Source organism: Myotis brandtii, unplaced genomic scaffold (genome assembly GCF_000412655.1).
Source record: "Myotis brandtii unplaced genomic scaffold, ASM41265v1 scaffold115, whole genome shotgun sequence".
NCBI lineage: Eukaryota > Metazoa > Chordata > Mammalia > Chiroptera > Vespertilionidae > Myotis > Myotis brandtii.
Genome location: NW_005353967.1, coordinates 20,911,828 through 20,926,306, shown reverse-complemented (window position 1 = coordinate 20,926,306; position 14,479 = coordinate 20,911,828). Strand labels below are relative to the sequence as shown.

Below are 14,479 nucleotides of genomic sequence, written 5' to 3'. Positions count from 1 at the left end.
AGCTGCCTGGCTGCAGGCCGCCATCTTGGTTGACAGTTAATTTGCATATCGCCCTGATTAGCCAATGGGAAGGGTAGCGGAGGTATGGCTAATTACCATGTTTCTCTATTATTAGATAGGACTAGAGGCCCAGTGAACAAAATTCATACACAGGGGCAGAGGAGTCCCTCAGCCTGGCCTGCACCCTCTCACAATCCAGGACCGCTGGCTCCTAACTGCTCACCTGCCAGCCTGCCTGATCACCGCTAACCACCTCTGCCTGCCTTCCTGATCACCCCTAACAACCTCTGTCTAAGCCCCCACTGCGGCAGCTTCATCTGGAAGGACATCCAGAATGATGTCCGGAAGGTCGTTTGGCTGTCCAGTCTAATTAGCATATTACGCTTTTATTATTATAGACTAGAGGCCCGGTGCACAGATTCATGCACAGCGGGGGTGGGAAGGGGTGGAGTTCCTCAGCCTGGCCTGGGCCCTCTCACAATCCAGGACCTCTTGGGGGATGTAGCAGTGCACCAAGCAGCAGGCAGCCAGGGAGGAGTCTGAGCGGGCGCCATGCCACTCACGCTCATCCCAGCCCACTGCGCCTGCAGCTGCCACTCGGTAGCGCTGCCACAGAGTCGGGAGAGGCACCTGCCGCCACAGCTGCGCTCGCCAGCCTGAACTCAGCTTCTGGCTGAGCGGCTCTCCCACTGTGGGAGCGCACTGACCACCAGAGGGCAGATGCTCCTGTGGGAGCACACTGACCACCAGGGGGCAGCTCCTGCGTTGAGCATCTGCCCCCTGGTGGTCAGTGTGCATCATAGCGACTGGTCAACCAGTCGTTCTGGTCCTAACGGTCACTTAGGCATATATATATATACACACACACACACACACATACATACATATACACACATACATATATAGCCAATTGTATGTAATCTTTGGAGAAATGTCTATTCAAGTCGTTAGCCCATTTTAAAATTGGGTTATTTGATTTTGTGTTGTTGAGATGTCATTTGTTTAAATTTAAAAATAAGTGTTAGTGATGAGCTCATCCAACTTCTTACTTTTACAGATGAGTAAACTAAATTTCATGGTAAATCACACAGCTAGGAAGGCTGCAAGGAAACTTGGTGTTCTTTTACCTGCCCCTTGTTAACTGTAAGGAGTCTTTTTTCCAGCCACATGGAAAAAATACATGTTAACAATTTGCAATGGTTATTATTTTGTGAAAAGAAACATAAAATACAGTTTAAAATCAATTTTATAGAAAACTAGAGGCCTGGTGCACAAAATTCATGCACAGGTAGGGTCCCTAGGCCTGGCCGGTGATCAGGGCCGATTGGGGCCTTCTGGCTGCCAGCCGGGGCCTTCCTTCCCTGGCTGCCGGCTGCTGGCCGAGGGCTTTCTTCATTCCACGCCACCCCCTGGTGGTCAGCACACATCATAGCGAGCAATCAGACTCCCAGTCTCCCACTCGAACTCCCAAGGGGACACTTTGCATATTAGCCTTTTATATATATAGATATGCTAGCCTCTAAAATATTTATCTAAATTCCCTATGTATGGTTTGAAAATAATAAGCAAACCTCACAAAGTACACTGGCCTGTGTGTGTGTTAGCCAACAAATATTTACTGACCATTGTTTAAATGCCCAGGTAAATGCTGGGTGCTAAGCAAACAGGTATATGACGTAATCCTTAACCCAAAGGCTCTGCAACTAACCTTGTGAGTGACCTTGACTTCTGGTCCTCTATTTCCTCATCTATAAAATAATTGACCAAATATATCTGAGGTCCTTTCTAAATATAAAAAGCCTATATGATAATTCATTAGGATTTGTTATATTAAAGTGGCAGATTCAGCAACAAAGCAGTTTGCAAATTCACATATAATTGAGATCATTAAATCACTACCAAATCTTCTTTTAGTATCATAGTTATCTATTCAGTCTTACACTTTTTATTTTTTCCGTACTGTTTTACCCATGTGGTCTAAATTATCATGTATTTAAACAACTACTCTTCTTTTGCAATGTTTAAATTCTCTCATTTACCTACTGATGTTGTCAGCATACTATCAATTTTCTACAGACATTCATACAGTTGACTTACCCCAAACAATAAAAATTAACCATATTTTAATAGAATTATGTGGGGAGAAATTATATGTATATTATTTGGAAAAATCTAATGGCAAATTTCTATGAATTATAACCAACTTCAATTTTTGGTCTCTTGAAGTTGACAAATTATGTTGATATTTGTCAAGATCAGAATAGAGAAAATAATTCATTTGTAAATTTCTCTCTCATCGATGTTTCTAACTCTCTATCCCTCTCCCTTCCTCTCTGTAAAAAAATCAATAAAATATATTTTTTTAAAAAAATCAGAATAGAGAAAATAATTCATTTGTAAACAGCCCTTTTTCCACACAGGTATTAGTTTGATTTGGGACAGAAAAACAATAAAGTTAATTTTAAAATCTATTTAATAAGTTTAAAAATAGTTTTATAATTTTTTTCTATTAAGAAATAGGAAGTTATTAAATGTAAAAACTATTTACTTTATCATTATTCTTCCATATAACAGAGTATTTTTAAAAATCAACTAAATTGAATTTTATATTAAATAAAACTTTTCTATTTATTTGGACAGTTATCTCCTGCTGAGCAAAAGCTGATTCATTTACTTCCTAACAGACCAGCTTCTACAACTGCACTGAAAATTGTATTTTACTGATATCGTTGCTTACATGCAACTGCATACTATCAAAAGAAAGGCGATAATATGAATCTTGTAACACAATAACATAAACCAAATTCAATTTATAAAGTTATAAATTCTAAGAAAGAAATGATGTTATTTTACTTTTTTATTTCTTAAAAACTAAAAGCATTATAACTTAGTCCTAAGAAGCTTTTCTATTTCAAATTCTAAGCAATATTTAGCTAAAATTTTGCTACAACTGAAGGGGAATAATTATTTAGCTTAGGAAAACAGGATTAAGAAATAAAGAACATATAAACAGTTTAATGGTGAGGCTTTCCACATAATGTTAACAAAACTGAGTAAGTGCTTCACACAGAACTATTAAGAATACCGAACTCAAAACCTAGATGACCTAAGGCAAACACAGTAGACTAGACTGAGCACCAGTGTCTGGTTAATTACAAAAGTTGTACAGTTATACATAACAGTAAGATGGAAAGGATCTGCTGATTTTGTGGATGTTGTACAAGAAAGAAACAATAATAAACCAAAAATCTGAGCAGATGTAGTGATTTACCTAATCTTCTCACATGTTCAAAAAAATTAAGCACTAAAGACTATGCTAAAAGAAATATGTTTGAATGTAATTTAAAAAACACTCCCCCAAAATAAGAAGCAGTATAAAATTAGGAGGTTAAACAGCACCTAAGTAACCCAACTGGGGAACACTATTATCTTAATGTCCTTCCCACAGATACCAGAAGGGGATTCTCAGGACGGGGAAGAAATCTCAAGCTGAAACTTTCCCAAAAAAGTAGTCATGTCTGATCACTCTGAAGGGCAAATCTCAGAGCCATTAGAACAGAAACACCAAGGTTCTCAGCCCAGGGACAGGGTGACAAAGACATTATTACAAAACAACTGGTCGCTGTGCTACTCCGCAGCTGGAAACCTGTAGCATCCTACCTTTTTAATCTTTTTGATGTCTGGATCATCCTCTTCCTGATTGCTTTGGTAAGGCCGCATTCTTTCCTTGGTTTTATTAAGAGCGATAATCTAGAACACAAAATAGGTCCATTTCATGAACTGGAAAATACTGGATTATTGCCATAACTCATAAGAAGTCATGCCTACAAGGTAGCTTCTGAGATCCTCGGGAAACATTCAGTTTTTATTCACTCTCTCTGCCTTTGGTGCTGTGGCAGGGGAAGCATGAACTTCACCCCAAGCCTGTATTGGTTTGTTACTAACAAGTTATTATAAGAAATGCCTGTGGAAGCAAGCCTGTATTGGTTTGTTACTAACAAGTTATTATAAGTGCCTGTGGAAGTGTGAACTGGGATCTGGGTTAGGAAATGTTGGACCAAACACCACCCTAACGGCCAGTGATGACCAAGCCAGGCTTTCTCAGGAGCTGAGGGACATGTCAACCATCTTGCTAAAGGAAGCTGCCTGAAATGTCCTGTGGTCTCCAAATGCAATGACACTCAGCTCAATTCTCATGCTTGCCCGGGGGGAATAATTAGCCTGTGGCCGTCCAACTACACACAGTACAGCAGACTCACAGATCTCCTTGGGGAAACAGTAACTGCATTGGGAGCTTCAGACCCATAAGGTTGGTCCCAGCCGGCCAAGAAAAGGTTAAAACATAAAAAGGATTGAAACAACCTGGGACCTTTTTCTATCTCCAGCTCAATTCTGTGACCTGCGAGGGGCAACTCAAGACCAGATGGCCTCTCAACTGCATTGAGTAATAAAATTCACTGGACTGCCACTCTATTGCAGGCTCTTACAAATGTAAGAACCTTTATAGACTTACTAACAAGCAAACACAGAGCTACGGGATCATAATTGCTCCCTCTGAACTGTCTACATTTTATCCCCAGGACTAAATACACATCTCCACCATGTTCTGGCAGAGAAGTGGGAAAATAAAAGGAGTAGAAAATAAATTATGTCTCTTGTCAAGCAACCACACAAGACATACCTGCTACTGACAGTTTTTAACTGCAGTCTATATTCAGACTAAAATAGAATGTAGTGAATACAGAGAAGCACACACAGATAAATATTGGGGAACATCGCTTGGTGCTGCGTTTCTCTTATAGAGGAAATGCTAACCTCTTTCACTTAGCAGACAAGCATCTGCTCTAGCTTACTGTGGCAAAGAAAGAACACAATAATTTTGTTTTAAATTACAGTGCCTGATATAGTATTTAAAAGGCAGGTTTGTTAAGTTTTCTGTTGTTTTTTCACGATATCAGATTTCAGGGTTGAATCGGGAAGTGAACAACACTAATGATATGGTGAGCATGATCTGCAACTTATCATCACCGGAGAAGCAAGCAGATCCCAGATGGAACCAGCTTATGCCCATGCTCTATACACTGGAGGTGATGTACACAGGCAGCAGGAGGTGAAACCCCTCACAGGATTCACAGAGTATGTCTAAGAGAAAGATGTGAGGAAACGAGGAAGAAAATGTTGTCCAATACCAGAAAAGTGATAAAGTTACCAAGGCTGAGGAACCTGAATTATTTCTGTCAACAAGGATATAATTAGTAGTAGGTTTCATTCTATCCTATTCTTCTCTTCGAAGCTAAGAGATACTAATGCACTGCTGGTCAGAAAGAGGGGGGAAAAACTCATTTTCTACATTCCTCTTCAAATCTTTAACTATTGAACACTTCCCACAAGGAATGACAAGAAAGCAAGAAAAGGTATATATATAGTATACACACACACACACACACACACACACACACACACACACACACACAGGCTTCTTGGAGAGAGGGAGGACCAGGCACACTGCCATTGTTGCAGACACTAGACCACCTTCCGCTCTAACCTGGTATCAGTCTCACTACCTAGGAGTACAGAGCTTGAAGTTCATGCTAAGGGGGTGGGGGAAGAAGAGGGATGTAGGAATTCCAACTTCAGGAAAAAAATGCACCCTAACAAATGTCTTATATTTTACTTTAAACGTGTTTTTCAAAATTCTAGAGAGGAGACGTTGGACTCCTGAGATCTAGAAAAAGGAAAGCCATTATGAATTCATTTTTTGTCCTTCTTTAGTTATCATTTGGGTTTAATTGAATCTATGACAGATTCACAATTACCATTACCCTAGGAGTTCATCTGGAAACAGTTAAATATTGTAGTCAACTCTGCATATCCAATCAAATGAAGGATATCAGGAGCACAAATAATTAAAAAACAGCCTATAATCCTGATTTTTTATTGAAGCATATTTGCCATAATTTTAACATGGACAGAGTCATTCCTAACGGAGATCAGTAGTTTGGCCATGTGTGTGTTGAAAGCATAGAAACTAAGTTTGGGATTAAAAATTCACCCTGATAGGCCTTACGTAACCATACGCAGATGACAGTACACATGAAACAATGAGAAAGAATCCATCAACTGGGAAGTACCTCTGATTTAAGCCTTTCGATTTCGGTATCTTGATCTTCGAGTTGATGCCGTAGTTGGTTAGCTGCAATTTTTTCTGTCTCTACGATCTGAACTAGATGAATGTACTTCTGCATTAACACTTCCCTCTCAATCAAAATGTCTGCATAACTTGGGAGAAAAGTAGTTAGTCATTGAGGTATTGTTCTACTATAGTTCCATTTAGAAAAGCATGCACTACATTTTAAGATGAAGCATAGCTTGTTTGGCTAACTTTACTTTATGTAAACATTAACTTTGGTTTACATTTGGTATCCCCCATCTATAAAGAAGTTGAATCATAATCATTTTACATATATTGTTTTCACAGAGTTCATTTAACTTTTGGCTTATGTTTGGCATCCTTTAACTATATAGAAATTGAATCACTATCATTTTACATATTTTTTATTAGAGTTCATTTAAGGACGGCTGCCACCCACAATTTTAGCACATCATTGAGAAAAGTGCAAGGGAAATCTATTGTTTTATAAAGAAAATAGTACATCTTTTTAAACAATGAAACTGAAGTCTTTTGAATTGATGGCACATACTTGATTTCCAGGGATGATATTCAAAATATTTCACTGGGTAAGGCACTAGCCAATCAGAACAGACTTGCCACCAAGCAGCATAAATGAAACAATCAACAGGATTGGCACTGGCTGAAAAGAACTATGATGACTGTACCAACAACCACCAGCCTTGCTTAGCTCTGTTTAGGATTTTGAGACCACTGACTACCCTTGCACTTTCAGAAGCAACAGAAGTAAAAAATTTAATTTTGGAAATAAGTATAGATTCTTTGAGCCCTAACTCCAACAATCTAACCCAGTGGTTCTCAACCTTCTGGCCCTTTAAATACAGTTCCTCATGTTGTGACCCAACCATAAAATTATTTTCGTTGCTACTTCATAACTGTAATGTTGCTACTGTTATGAATCGTAATGTAAATATCTGATATGCAGGATGGTCTTAAGCGACCCCAGTGAAAGGGTCGATCGACCACCAAAGGGGTCACGACCCACAGGTTGAGAACCGCTGAATTCTAACCTATGTCCATTTATTTGATCAAATGTGATAAAGGCAAACTCACTGTGAGATTTTTATTGACTATGCCAGTCTGTGGCATCTAAATTTTGTCTCCAGATCTTCTTGCACTATTCAAGGTGGTAAAATGGATGTTCTTCCATTCACATAATCTTTCCCAAACGGTATAACAATAGCAATAATTAACAATAGTTTCTATTTACTGAATGTGTAGGGAATACCATACATATTCTCATCTCATCCTCCCAGTAACCCGAGAAGATAGGTTTTATCATCCCAATTGTACAGAGAAAGAATCTGATCCTCAGAGGTCAGACAGCTAGTAGGTGGCAGGGCTGAGTGGGATTCCAATCAAGGTCTGTCTGACTCTAAGCCCATGTTCTTAACCACAAGCTAAACTTTCTCTAGTGAGAAATAGTGCACTGGATATAAACAAGAATATTGCCGCAGATATGTTTTGAGATATAAGCCCAATCTTCTACCCACTTACATCTTTGAGAATGTGGGCCCTAGCAGCTATGTTTGTACCACAAAACCTGCCCTCAATGACCACATTAAACTGGCCTAAAAGGATATAACTGGCCCAAGCTAACCCACTTAGATTCTTTCTCCCTAGAATCTGGGATTGTGCCTCTTACCTATTTGCTTGAACTGAGAAGATCTGAACTTGGAAACAGGTTGGCATTGTTGGGCAGCAGTATTTGGCCACATCTATGCCAAAAAAAGGTGAGTCTTCCAAGAGAGAAAAGAATAGCGGATGTTCAGAAGAGTAGAGACAGGAGACACAGAAAGTCTGAGTCAGAAAAATAATGACTATCTGGTTCCTGTCAGCTTTCTAGTTTACAGGTCAATGAATGTGCTAAGCAATACACCAGACATGGCTGAAAACTAAGCTGGGTAGTTGGTGAGATAAAGAACATTGAACAAAAGTACAAAGAGATTGGAAATAAAAGAAAAATTGAGCAATATGGAGTATAGATCCAAGAAGTCTACTAGCTGTCGTATGAAAGTTCGAGAAGGAAAACAACAGAGACTGTGATGTGTGTGTGTGTGGGGGGGGGGGGGGGGGGCGTGGAGGGAAGCATCAAAACATGAAAGAAACCTTCCCTGTTCACATGGCACAGTTCAAATATAAAATGTAATCTAGACAGGATACATGAAAACAATTCATACCTGGACACGTCTTGGTAAAATATCAGAGCTCTAAGGGTAGAGAAAAAATTATAAAAGCTTCCAAAGAGAAACCACTGATAATCTAAAGAAAGTGAGAATCAAGATGGCATACTTCTCAATCTGTAACTTGAGATGCTATATCACAATAGAGAATTTAAGGGAAAATACGTTTAATTTAAATTCCTACCCCAGGCAACCAATCAACAGACGTAGTGCCAGTTCCAAACAAACAAACAAACAAACAAACAAAAACAGTTTGGCAACCTCCACACTTACAACAGGAGAAAACTTATGAGGAGTTTTCCCAACCAAATAGAACAGAAAACAAAGATATAAGATGACATGGAATGCAAGAATACAAGCCAGAGAAAATAAAGGAAGCTAGAAAGACATGAGAAGTTAACACATGCAAGATTCTCCTTGAAGGAGAAAATATTCAATTGCATGTGATTACCTTTTATTCGCCATGGGACCAAACATCAACCTTGATACTTTGGTACACAATATTTGTATAACAGGATGTAAATGCCCCTTATTGCTTTTTAATTTTCAGAATCAACAGAGGCTTAAATTTAGAGCAAAGGAGCTAAATGTTTAAAAGTTTATAGGTAGAGAATAAATAATAAAAGTAAACAAGGGAACAGGATTCTAAAGCATGAAGGACTCTGTAAAATAATAGAAAATCTCAGGTTTTCATCCTGCATGAGATGCCAGAGCTTGGATAGAAGGCATGGCAAGATCTGACTTTTTAACAGGCTCACACTGGCTGCTGAGACAGAAAGGACAAAAGTAGGGGTTGAAGGGAGGGAAGCTAGTTGGAGGTTCCACAATAATCGAAGTAAAAATGTTAAAGATTGGCCCAGCACCTGACATGGTGTCTAGCACCTGACATGGGGTTGGCACAAAATATTCATTCAAATGAAAAGTCATTGTCAAATGAAAAAAAAACACACCATCTAATATGATTTATTTCCATGGCTTTTTCTTCACACAATAATTTTCATTTTTTGTAATGTTAAAGTTATTCGAGTTATTTCATTGGGTCTCCTTAGATGCCTAACTACTCTTACTGAGATATTCTCTCAAAGTTATATCACAAAGCTTTCTTTGTGTTTCCCACTAGTAAATAAATGTCTACCTCAGAATTGCATCAAATCAACTGAGTATGCATGTATGGCTTCCTTTCAGTGTAAGACACTTCAGAGGTTTGGTATTTCTCTTCTAAACTTCCAATATAGGTTTCATCTGATTACATTTTCTAGTTGCTAGAAAATGCTCAAGCTTAAGAAATTTTTGCCTAACCTATTCATTAATTCTGTGCTGTTTGTTTTTTATTTAGTTTAATGTCCAAGGGGGGTGGGGAGTGGCAGGAGGAAAAGGAAGTAATAAAATTAAGCCATTAAATCAACATGGCAAATGCCAACTCATCTGTCAAATACCAGCAGATGGCAAGTTTGAGGTATATGTAAAATATTCATGTGTAATATTTATAATCAAACCCAAACCACCACTATTCCATATAGGATCAATGGAAACATTCCAATAAAATCCTGAAGAGTCCAGTCAAAGGCACAGTATAAAATCATAAGCCTTAATTATTTTTAAAGAAGAATAAAAATTCTATTCGCTGAACAAAGAATTATTATATGGGCCAGAACCTTGTCCTAGTTACTTTGATTAAAGACATACTTATGAAAGAGAAAGTAATATTATAGCTAATATGCTAATGAGATATAAAGAATAAGAACTAGAGTAAAATTCAAACTGAAAAGTCATATAACAAGTAACTAAAGAAAACTGCTACTAGCTCCAGGATTATGCTCAATTTTATTGAGAAAACTCTTATGAACAACATTCCTCCTCTCAGGGTACGACAGTGTCTCTGGGAATTGGGAAAATCCGATCCTGGATGACAGTGCAGTGCCCCACGTAGCAGTTCTTGGCCTGGCAGCAGCCGCCCAATAAGCTGCACCAGGCCTCCGGAGCATTCTTTACTCACGGCTGCTTCAGCATTACCCCCTTCCGTTTTTTTCTGGCTCTCAAACTGTCTTATATCAATAGTTCCACCCCACTGACTAATCAATATTTTTTATGTATCACATTAGCATGAGATTCTAACACTATATCACTCTCGCTAATCTCCTCTCTCTCTCTGCAGCCAGCTCTCCTCTCCTAAGCTGTCCCCTGTACAATGACTGTACATTGTCTTTGCAGCCTATGAGCCCTAGGGATCCACAATCAACTGAGTTAGTGTTTTTGATTGTCCTAATGTCTAGAACTAAATCAACCATGGTGGACATATTTGACCAAGAGAACAAAGATGAAGTATCAGGTTTTTGGAAATATCCAAAGTTTCATACCCAATTAGCAGACCACTTATGGAAAAAGCACAGACTTCATTGCTATTAAAATACTTTGGCTTCACATCATTCAGATAAAATTAAGACTCAGTCTTGCTAGCAGTTTCTCATGAACTGGGGCCAGTAATATGTGATTAAATTATCTTTAAATGTGTCAGTGTTCTCAAAATACAATAATGGCCATCTAGAAGCAAAAGTGTAAAACAAGCTTCCTGGACCAGGTCAAACCTTCAAATGAGAATTTTATTTCCAAAACAATTTTTCCCTGAGCCAGGTCTAAGGGAGAATCCAACTCTACATCTCAGAAAATGACCCAAAGGGCTTCTCAAAGCCAACTGGGGCAAGTAGATTCAGCTCTGAGCACAAAAGCCAGCAGCAAGAATGTGATTTTCGTGGCACAAAAAGACAGCACATCTGGCCTGGTACTGAGAAGCCATCCCAGGAAAACAGCAGTGACCAAGAGAGGGGTTCTGACCAGTCCCTGTTCCTGTGTAGTATCTGCAGGAAGATTGTTGCTCAGAAAAAGAACTCAGCTCAGTCATTAGTTAATCAAAAGCTCGGGCTTTTACAAACAAGGATCAATGAAATCATAATTATTGAGCATTTTCTATTAATAAGGCAGCAGTACCTAATTAATGCCATCAAACTGTCCTCTAAAGGTGAAATATTTAGTCAACCAACCAATTGTTTTAATTAGCACAATGCCAAGCAAACGTGGCTGACAAGTTCTTCCTCTGAATCAGTTTCATTAACGTTCTGGCTCTGCTCATGTATTAACAAAGTCAGGATGAATTTCACAGATCCAAGATTACACCAAGAACTCAACTTAATGAAGCAGTTATCAACTTCCCTGGTTTAAAAAACAAAAATTAAAGAAGCATCACAGTGCAAAAAAGTCAAATAGAAGAACTCGGGTATAAAACAGATGAAAAGGAAGCCATCAAAGAACCTAACCCTGGGCTTCAAGTCAAAGGAAACGTAAATATAATGGACCAAAAAGTTAGAACATCAGGACAAAAGATCAATTATTAACCAAATCTTCAAATCCAAAGAGAAGAGAATTTTTACCATTTGGTTATCTAAACCACTGAAGTGTTTCTAAAGTCTGTTTCCTAACAAGATCACACATGCCCTGGTTTTGATCATTTGCCAATCAATACTGCATAGCTACCAACTCACTTCCACTTATATGACAGTTCTTATGATATAGAAAAAAATCTATTACTTGAAATCTCACCATTTAAAAAGTAATTTATACTCTGTATTTGGTTACTAGTAGTGCCTGGCTTTTCTCGAATGAAAAAGAAAGGCAAATACACGTTTTAAATTATTTACTTCACTTTAATTCCCAGGTAGAAGGGAACACAAGTGGTGACAAAGATTGTGTCTGGAAATGACCCAAGGGCTCTACCTTGCCAACTTGATACTTCTTTCACCTTTGAAGCCCTGACCTTTTTCTACAGCAAGTCATTCTACATTAGTTCTAACTCTGGAGCAAAACCCTCAGTCAGAGCCAACTGAGAGCAAAGACAGCTGAACAGTGTGCCTAGTTCATGATGCCAGCAAGCTGCCCCCAAGGCCCACCTGGAGAACAGCATTTAGTCGCCACCCCTGCACATCTTTGAGAAATATTTTGGAGAAAAGGAACTGAAATATTTTGGAACTAGCACCTTATGCTCTCAACCCTGACCTCACATAAATCCATTTTCATCTCTGAATCAAGGAAAAGAAAAAGAAATGAAAAAGGGAAGAACTGAAGAGAAAGAGACAATAACAAAGAGAGGTGCAATACTGCACATTAATTAAAGGTTCTGGAGTCTGATTGACTTGGGTTTAAATCTCAGCTCTGAAGCTAAACAACTTTGTGTTAGATCTTGGCCAATCTGCTTAATCATCATGAACCTCTGTTTTCTCATCTGTAAAATAGGATTAATAGTACCCTCCTGGGTAGCTGAGAGGAATAAATACTGATAAGTAGGTGAAGCACTTAGCGTACTGCCTGCCACAGAGGAGATGGTCAATAAAAAGAAGTTGAAGGAAGAAGAGGGGACGGGAGGAGACTTTCAGAGAAAAGTTTCAAGGGTTAAAAGATCAGTCTAAACTCACTCAGAACATTCTCATTGTCTTTATAATCCATCTGAAAATATTTCCTGATCATCTACTGTACAATTAGCCTGCGCTTCATTCGGAAATGAATGTATCCTCATTCTCTTCCTCACTCTCAAGACACAGCTCAGGAAACAGAAATCTCACACATGAAATATGTAAAAAAAATAAAATAAAATAACCTAAATTGTAGTAATTGTTAAATATTCCACATGTAATAATGCAAGTGATTCAGCAATCTGGACAAGGGGGCCAGTGGGAACTGACGTGTGGGGGGAGGTTCCATGAAGGGGTGGAAGCAACACGTATGGACATTTAGAAGGGAGGGCATATCAGGTGAAGAAAAAGGAAGCGTGCCCTAGCTCACGTTTTGCCACTGAAATACTGGGGATATGAGCAGGGAGTTGTGGAGTGAGGAGAGCCTAGATAAGGAAGGGGACAGGCAAAAAGCTGTGAGCAAGGGAGCCATTTGAAGCAAAAAAATGAGCGGGACTTTGGAATTGAATATGAAAATAAAGAGAGAGGTCTGCCTGCGTTTTTTATTTCTCATTCCCTTTTTAGGCCAAGTGTGTTCCTTTCCATCTTCCTGGTATTTCTTAGGAGGAAGCAAAATCACACTCTTCTGTTTCCCTAGACAGAGGCTGGCATCACACTTCCTGATAACCAGGCTCCACAGGGCTGGGCCCAGACCCCAGCTCTGCCACGCCCTAGCTGTGCCACCTCAGGCAAACACACTGCCTTTCCAGGCCTCCGCTTCCTAGAGGGAGTAAAAGAGGTACCTTTCTCATAGACGGTTGAAAAGATAAGTCAATCAACACATTTAATAAATTCCTCAATTGAGACGCACATAGAACAGTGCCTGGTACATAGGAACAAATCCACAAAAGTGATCTGTTATCATTGCTATTGTTATATCTATTGCCTTTCTTTAGCTAGAAAAAATAACCATAGAAAACTCAAAGAATCATCTCACACATGACTAAGGGGAAAGTATTGAGGGGTAACTCATCTTGGAACTGCAAGTTCTTCCAAAGCTACCACCAACAGTGACATCCCAATGAAAGACCCAGACAATCCAGTGTCACACAGAGGATTTGAGCCCATACCTGGCTTGGTGAATGGCCTCCATCCACTCTTTACCGTCCTGCTGCTCCTCACAGCGCAGCTCCAGTGGTTTCTGACCTTCATGGCCAAAGAGGACAGTAAAGTAATACTGAAGAGAAAAACAAGCAAACAACATTTAGTTTTATATTTCAAGCATGACAGCATAGCAACATGGTATTTCCCCACAAAGGGTATATGTTTACAAAATGCATTTGCATTATGTAAATCATATTTCAAAATGTAAAATCTCTCCCAGTCCCAGTTAGCAATGACTTTGTACCTAGAAGATACAATAGGTTGCATCTTAACACCCCTTCAGCAAGAGTCAACCCACAATATCTCATTAGATGCAGAAAAGGTATTTGATAAAATTATGCACAAACACATGAATAAAATTCCTTGCAAACTAGAAAGTGAAATTTATGAACCTGACAAAAGATATCTGCCAGAAATTTACTACAAGCATTTTACCTAATGCTGAACTATTACAAGCAACGGCTCTAAAATCAAAAGGAAGGAAAGGATGGCAATTATCACCA

At 39.0% G+C, this 14,479-nt stretch overlaps 1 protein-coding gene across 1 annotated transcript in view; it reads right to left on the bottom strand.

Annotated features, from left to right (window-relative positions):
• RASGRF2 (Ras protein-specific guanine nucleotide-releasing factor 2) overlaps positions 1-14,046 on the bottom strand; it is a 137,866-nt gene extending 123,820 nt beyond the window's left edge. The window contains exons 1-3 of the mRNA XM_014550194.1: positions 13,943-14,046; positions 6,132-6,279; positions 3,661-3,750 (exon numbers count right to left, since the gene is read on the bottom strand). Coding sequence (XP_014405680.1) covers positions 3,661-3,750; positions 6,132-6,279; positions 13,943-13,965 — 261 coding nt within the window. The 5' untranslated portion in view covers positions 13,966-14,046. The remainder of the gene's footprint in view (positions 1-3,660; positions 3,751-6,131; positions 6,280-13,942) is intronic.
• Between the last annotated feature and the right edge of the window lie 433 nt (positions 14,047-14,479).